The sequence below is a fragment of the Castanea sativa genome, chromosome 12 (genome assembly GCF_040712315.1).
Source record: "Castanea sativa cultivar Marrone di Chiusa Pesio chromosome 12, ASM4071231v1".
Classification (NCBI taxonomy): domain Eukaryota; kingdom Viridiplantae; phylum Streptophyta; class Magnoliopsida; order Fagales; family Fagaceae; genus Castanea; species Castanea sativa.
Window position 1 is genome coordinate 44,370,481 of NC_134024.1, and position 9,024 is coordinate 44,379,504.

At 31.7% G+C, this 9,024-nt stretch overlaps 1 protein-coding gene across 3 annotated transcripts; it reads right to left on the reverse strand.

Moving 5' to 3' along the window:
- Positions 1-5,465: 5,465 nt before the first annotated feature.
- On the reverse strand, positions 5,466-8,376 carry LOC142618995 (uncharacterized). 3 transcript variants are annotated; one of them, XR_012841410.1, is made up of 3 exons: positions 7,650-8,304; positions 6,217-6,577; positions 5,466-5,796 (listed from the first exon to the last, which is right to left on the reverse strand). XR_012841410.1 is itself a non-coding variant. In XM_075792070.1 (2 exons), exons 1-2 carry the CDS (start codon positions 8,151-8,153, stop codon positions 6,652-6,654), a joined length of 525 nt encoding a protein of 174 aa, XP_075648185.1. In that variant the 5' UTR covers positions 8,154-8,376; the 3' UTR covers positions 6,043-6,651. The 3 variants fall into 3 exon arrangements, 2 of the variants coding, with proteins under 2 accessions (XP_075648185.1, XP_075648184.1); XM_075792070.1 differs by lacking the exon at positions 5,466-5,796 and having other exon boundaries at positions 6,043-6,672; positions 7,650-8,376; XM_075792069.1 differs by lacking the exon at positions 5,466-5,796 and having other exon boundaries at positions 6,043-6,577; positions 7,650-8,324.
- Between the last annotated feature and the right edge of the window lie 648 nt (positions 8,377-9,024).

Sequence of the window (9,024 nt, forward strand, 5' to 3'; positions counted from 1 at the left end):
TTTTATCATAATTATTGGTTGTTAGAAAAGTATGAAATATTGGCGAATCGAATAAATTGTGTATTCTCACTTTTTAATAGGAAACTAAAAAGTGAAAACGCTTGGAACCATCACAGCACATATTAATATAGAAAAACTTAATGAAAGAGGTAAAAAAAGGCTAAATGCAAAGTTAGAGCACCACTTGGCAAGACTTCATACACTCCCATATGAGATCTCTACTTTTATATATATATATATATTTCTTTGCAGCATGCATAAAAATCTGGATGTTCTAGATGTGCTAAACATCCTATTCAAATCTTCATTTAGTTAAAAGGTAGAACTAAATATTATACAATGTCTTGTTTAAGACATTGTTTTAAATGGTATTATTTTTAAATGATATTATTCTCCCGACCTTACTTAATGATTTTACTTTGTCTTCAAACAAGAAGGGATTCAGTGCTGCCAATTTTTTTTTTTTATCTTATCAATGTGAATTACACTATGTCGGGTAATCAAAAAGAATGCCAAATACTTTTTTTTTTTTTTTTTTGAAGAACTCAAAAATGTAGCTTGCTTTCCAAGCCCTTCACTGAGAATGGGCTTAGATACCAAAAATGGGCTTTTAAAAGGTGCTACCATACCATACACGTAATCATGTACAACACAATTTCACATCATACAATTGAGGTTTGTATTTTACATCTTAAAGTGCAAAACATATCTTTAGAAATGTTTGGATTTTACACCTTAAAGTTTTAGAATTTAGATTTTACCCATAATATTATATGTTATTTTGATTAGCAACCCCTCCGTTAAGTTTTTACTAGTGTGTTCATTAAGTGACATGTAAGCTTATGATATGTATTTATTGATTCAATCAAATCATGACACATGGATTTCACTATTCCATGTCATATGAATAGCCACAATAAAAACAAACTTTAATTATTAAAATAAATTCTTTAAAATTCAAAATTGCATAAACTAAATAAAATAAAATAAAAACTAAAACAGTACCCTTTTTTTTCTTCTTCTTTGATTTGTACCCTTATTTTTAGTATCCCTTATATTTGTACCTAAAATAAAGGAAAGAAACCTATTGGATTGATCTGGACCTTGAAACACAATCCTTCATTTATGAGTCACCTTTAGCCAAGTTAAGAATAAAGAACCCTAATATCAAACATATTTGTTGGATCTAGACCTCAAATTTCACAACTCATGTTTCGGAGTTTTTAGATTTCAAGTTGTGTTAGGTGCCCCTGCTTGTCACCGCTCTTCACCACCGTGTACATATTAGTTTTTTGTTTTTAATTTTTAATTTGATGAAAATAAATATTTTTTATTTTAATAATTAAAGTTTTGTTTTGCTATTTATATGACGTGGAATAGTGAAACCCATGTGTCACGATATAATTTGATCAATCAATACACACCATAAGTTTACATGTCACTTAACAAACACATTAGCAAAAAATTAACAAAAGGGCTACTAATCAAAAATGCAAATAATGTTAGGGTGTAAATTCAAATTCTGAAATTTTAGACAATGTTAAAAAAATTTGGAAATGGCAATGACAAATTGACAATGGCAAAGTATGTGGCAAGTTGATGTCTAGTAAAACCCACTTCTACAACCCACTACATGATAGTTGAAAGGACTATCAAGTGTCGATATGTACTTTTAGTCATTTAAACATTTTAATGAATCCTATGATTTGTTTAAATAATACACGTGAATTATAATTCTTAATGTAATGGCTCAGAGGAGATTTCATCAAATTGGTTTAGAGTAAAATTTTGTATTTTTTGTAATCTCTTACTAATCACTTTATTTAAATCGTCAATCAATTTTGACAAATTTTTTATTAATTATTGTCGTTGACTCATCAGATACTATTATTTGTTGGTTGATTTAGTTCAACAAGGTAGCTGTTAGTTAGTGTAATCCGTGACTTGAATAGCCCCTAAGATTTTTCCAAGCTCACGTATCTCAAGCTTACTTATAATGTTCAAGCTTAGACTAGTTAAAAATTCAAGTAAGGTCGTCTTATTTCATTAGTCAAACACGAGCTTTTTTGTTCATGTAAAATTTAAAAGAAGAAGAATATATTGCATCTTAAGAGCATACAATTGAAAATTAATAATTTCACATAAATATAAGGCTGTAAATGAGCCAAACTGAGTTGTATGCCTACAAATTAGGTAGGGTTTTTTTTTTTTTTTTTCCATGCCAAGTCCATAACAAACTTTAAACCTAGTCTGGGCTCAACTTGATTATTCTCAACCTTGTTCATAAACAAAATAATTTGCTTAATTCAACTCGTTTACTAGACAAACCTCAAAATTATAGTCATGCTTACCTTATTTATAAACAAACAAACAAACAAAAATAAGTTCATTATATATTAAGCTAAGTTTGATTTGTTAATAAACAACTTCATTCAGTTCTACAGTCCTATAAACTCCATCTAAATTTCAAATGGGTAAAGTATAGTATATACAAACTTTGTTGCTTTTTTTGTGTTGTGGTAGGAAAATTTCAAGGTTTTTTTTCTCTTTGGGATAACTTGACATGATTATACATGTGGACATCACATGTTACTAACTTTTTAGGTTCAATCATCAGAAAAGAGGGACAGTTTGTTGATCCTCATTTTGCACTTTCATAATTGCAGAGACTCGTTTGATTGATAATTTAAGTTCACTGCCAAGTTTAGGAATAAGGTCAAATTTTTATCTGGTATGCCTGTTTTTCCTTTGCTGGGTTATTGGTCTTGTTTTTATTTTTTTTATTTTTTTATTTTATATATAAAGAACTTCATTATTGTTAATCATTCCATTAAATTTGTTTTTATGTGTTTTGTAAAGAACTTCATTATCTAAATTCATGATTAGATTTCTTCATAATACCAGCACTACGCAGCTCTTTTACTTCTTCTAATTTCATTTTAATAAAATTGTAGAAATTCTCTTAAACTATAGTATAACTCACACTATGATTTTACAATTTTTCGTAGTTAAATTAGATGAACTTCTCTGAAAGTAAGATTTAGAGAAACTTAAGGTATGAACCATTTTTTTTTGGATATATAGGTATGAAATTTCCTTTCATAATTCACACTCAGCCCCTGAAACAATATTTAGTTTTCTTTATTTCTTTCTAATTTTCTTTGTAATCTAACAACAAAGTAAGGTATCAAATTTTGGATGAGTTTAGTTTGGCAGAAGAATACACACAGACACACTTGTTTCCCGGTTCCAAAAATATTCAAGATCCCCTGTGAGGAAAAAAAAATTGCACAGACAAAAATAAAGATATCAAATTGCTACCAAGATCATTGGAAATTTCAACTAATAAAAACCCTAATGAACATTAAAAAAAAAGGAGAGGATAAAGGCCCAACAAAAATTACTTGTTTTTCATCCTCTATTGGATTTGATTAGTGTTAAGGGTGATGGTTTGGGAATTGGGATTCCACTAAGTTGGCCTTTCTATTTTGTTTGTTTTTCCTCTGTTTTCAAATTTCAATGAAATATTTTTATTCAGCTATAAATAAATAAAAAATTTCTCAATCTGATAAGTCTATCCACCACAATCATGAGGATCGTAATTTCATTATTTTATGCAAAGATGGAGTCATGGAACCACAATTTTATCATTGGGGGACCAAAACATGAACCTAAATATTTTTACCATTCAAAAATAACAAAATATACTAAAACTTAAAATTAAATTAAACATGAAAAAAAAAAAAAAGCTAACATCCATTTTGTATTTAAATTAAACATAAAATAACTCAAAGTTATTTCAAATAATGAAAATTTTGTATAATTGATTTTATACTAAAATTTGCAACAGTTTCTCCTTTAATATACAAAATCAACAATTTCTCTTTTACTGAACATAACCTTGTCTGTAAAGCGGATTCAAGAAGGGTCCATGCAATGACCAAATACAATAACAAAGATTGAGAGTATTAGAGTACAAATTACTCTTGATATTGACCAGTAAAATAAAAATGAATGTGTTTTTAATCTTTTTAGGAGGAAGGGGTCCACTAGAACCACACATGTCTATTAAAAAAAAACTAAGTACAACATGCTTGCTGATGAAAAGAACATTCCCGGGATCATTACATGTGGGATGTTTTAGGATCAAACAAACCCTGCCAACTATCATTACAGATATACCTAATCTCACATTTTCTTCATTGCTTACAATGACAACATAATTGAATAATTTCATCCCAACAAGCTAGATTTAACACATCAGCTTAGAGACGTGTACAAAACCATACCAGTCACAAACCAGCAAGAGACAAGTCAAGTCAGTTCAAGCCACTTTAATTACAGCCTTGAATTCTATCAGGGACAAAGTTTTCCATGAAACCGGGTTGAGAGATCTCCTCTAACTCATTATGTGATAGTTCATAAGACCATCCGTATGTATTTAATCACATAATTCATTCAATCATTTAAACATGTCGTGTGTCTATGTATTTAAATTGGCAATCTCATGCTTGAACAAAGCACATACTAAAAATGGAGAGAAAATTGTTTATAGATGCAATAAACAGAGTTCTGAAATCACAGGCAACACAGCCAAACCACTGGTTAAAGGCTTAAAGCAGTTGAACAAGAACAGATATATTTGTTTGATTTACCGATATCATACTACTTATATGGACCATCTTATAGCTAGAAAAAGAATAAGAACTGGGACCTTTAGGGATTGGAACTATGTCAATCATGGCAAGGAATGGTACCTATATCGGAATATGCTATTCAGATAAATTCTTGAAGGGAAGATAATGACGTACAACCCAATCTATGAATTTGGGAGTGTTTATTATGGAAGTGGGACAGCTAAACTGCTAAAGAATAAATCTAAGTTCAATTATACAACAGCAACAATTAAACAGAAGGAATTTCTTGGGACTTTGGGCTTGATTTATTGTGACTATAATGCCTGATGTGACAATCCCTCCACTTTGCACCGGGCAAAGTTGAAAGTTGGGTACGAGCCTATATGGGCAAAGCATGGTTTCCACCTAGCATCTTCTAGCAAAGTTCATCTAGTGCATGCTGATCTGCATCTGGATTCAATTCAGCTGGGATTGAAGGCCATCTTCCTAGTGCTTAGGTTATCTACAACTTAATACATAGACTGGGTATAAATACCAATATACCATGACTGGGTATATTATACCACAAAATTTTGACATCAATCTCTTCTCTACTAATGAAAGAAGAAACACAAACTTTCAAGGCAACATAAGCTAGTAATCATGTGAACCTTTTTGAATCCAAAGACAAAGGGGGAAAAACAGTTTATGAACAATGACATAATGTAAAATATCCTGCCTTAAGCCCAAAGGGAGGAAAAATGAAATTGACAAGGCTCTATGATGCATAATGTAAAGTTGAAACATATCATTTTATCCATTTATAGCCAAAGAATAAAGTTCAGAATCTAAGAGCACGAAATCAGTAAATTTCAATATTCATGAAAAAGTGCAACTATTTTCCACAAGTCTTTTCTTTTAGCTTATTTGCTTATGTACAACTTCTAACTCCTCAATTAATCCAGGTACAAGTATATTTTAACCAACTTTCAACAAATAAGCAATCAGCAAAGAGCTGCTTCCAAAAGCACATTAAGAACCAAAAAGGAAAAGTCAATATTGTGAGAAAGGAAACAGAGTCCTAAAAAAAACCATTGTAGGCGTCTACACTCATAACCATCACTAATCAAACCTTCTTCAAACTCTGTGAATATGGAAACAGAGTCTTCAAGTTTTACACCTGAGCATAACAATCCAAGTATAAGTCCCTCCACAAAAGTGGTGCACACCAATTAAAAAAGAAAAAGAGAGAGAACCAAAGAAGTTTTGATTATCTTACTCCTTTGAACCTTCGATTCTGCCCACCCCTAAACCCTTACTCAAAATTAATCTCATACAATAGTTTTTAAGCCAAAATGTGAAAAAACAAAAATGAATAATATCATGGATATCAAATAGAAGCAAAGCAATCGATAGTAGAAAGAACTGGAGCAAAAACTAATGCAGGAAGCTTTTTATTCATAATTATCTTATATCATTATCATCATGAGTTTCTAATAATTTAAAATTTATAGTACAAAAAGAAAGAATTAATACAACGCCCATGTTGGCATTCACAGTACAATAAACTTAAACATAAAACTTATTGCTGATTTATCACCTGAATTTGCCTCAACTTGATGGCCTTGTCTCATTTTCTCTTTCTGTTGGAAACATCTGGTGATTATGACATCCACTGCCTTGCTTATTTTCCCTCTCGATCAAATTCACCAACCATCCTCTCATAGACAGGAGCTGGCTAGTTTGTGAACTCTGCACTATCTATATGGAAGAAAAATGGAAACAAGCACACTGGATCGAAGCATAGAACCCCTAATCCAGACTCTCCAATGACATTTACAATGGGAATGGAAGAATTCATGAGCCGCAAAACTTATACCACCCTCTCCCCTCACAAGCTACACAACATCCCTCGCAAAATCTTCCTGACTAAGCTCATACCGTAGCTTCCCAGATTGACTCTGCCATAGAAAACCACATAACTTTCTTATTGCTTCAGAACATACAAGTCCAGCAAACTTGAAATGACAGTTGTTTAGTCACATACACGTAGAGCCTATAAGCATAACAAAAATTGCAATCACAAAGTTACTTAACCATTTACCAATACTCATTCCATTCTAAGATAGTATTCTAGGTATATGGTTCCAGTGGTTAAAAACCAGAGGGCAAGGAGGGGGGCAGGTGAGAATATCACAAGCTTCAATTTGACAATTATCAAGATAGCATCCATTATAAGAGCATTATAAATCATACAAACCAAAATCTTAAACTTTCCTAAGTTCCCTGGAAGGCTGCAATATGATTCCAGAAATCCAATGATGTCAAATTGCTTGTGAGGATAGTTTCCAGTTAAGTTAGCTCAATTAGTAAATTTTTTGTTGTCCAATAAGGAATTTGACAACGAGTGACTTTATGAAGCGGTATTCAAATCCAATCACATCTATTAAAAAACACTTGCATGTGATCAAACCAAATGAAATGATTCAATGACCCTTAAATTCTTTATTTAAAAAAAATAAAGGCCAAAATTTAATTTAGTCCATTGACTTTCACTTCAATTGTCAAATTACTCCTTAATGTTCAATCTTTGTCAATTTAGTCTCTCATTTTGTCAAAATGAATAAATCTAATCCTTTTATCCTAATCGATTAGCTAACGACACCGCTTAAACATTTGTTTTAATAGAATTCTAACCGAAAACATTAATGAGATGCGCCAATTAATAGATATGGTTGTTTGATTACTACTGTTATTTAAAAAATATACCAAGAATGTGTTTAAACAGCTTCATTTGCTATCACATTTGCACATAAAGATCATATTGACTCATTTTGATAAAGTAAAGAACTAGATTAACAAAAATTAAATGTAAAGACTAATGGATAACGATTGAAGTAAAGCAAAAACAAAATCTTATAATTCTCCAATAACATCAGCACATGATCCAAAATCTTAAAAGCTCCCCTAGATAAATTCTCTCATCAACCAAACTTAAGATGAATGAAACAACAAAGAATCCATTCATCAAACCTTAAAAACATGTCCAACTTCTTGTTGGGTGGGGTTTAGCAGCAGATTAGTAGTTGTCAACTCCATACAATCCGGCGGCGTTTCGAAAAGCGACAATGAGAATTGCTTGAACACAACTCCAACATCAAAGTAAATCAAACCAGAGCTTGGTATATCCACACGAATCCCTTTAACTGGAAACCAAAGAAACAACTCCTGAGCCGAAACACCAGACAACCCAGCAATCTGACCAAAACTTAGAGTCCCAGAAACGTTTCTGTCATAATGCAATTGACTTTCAAACTTAGCATTGCAAGCTTGATCCAAGTACACCTGAAAGTACCCATTTGTGTCTATATCAAAGTCTGTGATACCCTTTGGTAATAGTCCCATTGGGAGCCCATGAGCCTTAAGAATTTCATATATTGATGGTGAAAAGGATTGAGCTTTAGCATTGGAGAGTGGGATGAGAGCGTTTGATAGTAATGAGAGAAATGATAGGAACAGAAATCGGATTGGGACCATTGTAAAAGCTCTCTGTAGGTGTGTTTTTCTGTTAATAAAGCTAGTGCATAGGTATTGATAGGTACTATGTTTTGTAAGAATGAAAAATAGTACAAACTATGTAATGAAAACTGGTGTTTGTTTTTGTTGTTAGTTGCAGAGAAAGGAAGTTTTAGAGTACTGGGTTTTAGCAAACTTTGGAGTTTGAAGTGAGAGAGTCAGATAGAAGGAGACAGTGAGTGGTGGCAGCCAGGCCAGCTTGAGTCCAGAGAAGATTACGGGAGTAATCAATTATTGGTGGGTGACCAGTGAGTGTGGGACCTTTTGCAAAATGGGTGAGATTGTGACAGGTGATGTCCTGATGTTTCAGTAATTTTCCAATACATGGGATGAGTAATGTTTTATAGTGTCACAAAATAGTGTGTTTCATTGATTAAGTATATAGTAAATCCTATCATTAACGTGAGATGAAGAAACATTCCTTATATAGTGTATTAAATAACTTTCCCACAATAGAACATTATTTAAGTATACTCTATAGCAATAAATACTATTCATTTAATATATAAATATGGCATGAAATCATAAATTAATGTGAAAAAAATCAATAATAATTTTTGGTTAATGTGTAGTTATTGGAGTGGAGTACCATATCAACACTTAAAAAAAAAAAAAAAATTGGCATCCCCCTTTATATACTTAGATATTTTATATTAATATTTAGTTTTTGTTAACGATGCCTTTGTGCTCCTGTTAAGAAGACAGGAAAAAGATCTCACCTGCATTAGAAAATAAAATGGTTATGAGATATGAATTTTAACTTGAAAGTGGCTTAACTTCCATTCAAGCCAATTGTTTGCATTCAAAAATTCCACCTTAACGGGTGCACGGG

What these genes read in the sequence shown, in the direction of transcription:
- LOC142618995 (XM_075792069.1), bottom strand. Translation starts at nt 8,153, where the DNA reads ATGGTCCCAATCCGATTTCTGTTCCTATCATTTCTCTCATTACTATCA. An exon ending in AAGTTGGACATGTTTTTAAG is followed by an intron (nt 6,578 to 7,649) that starts GTTTGATGAATG and finishes TTTCTATGGCAG; the next exon opens with AGTCAATCTGGGAAGCTACG.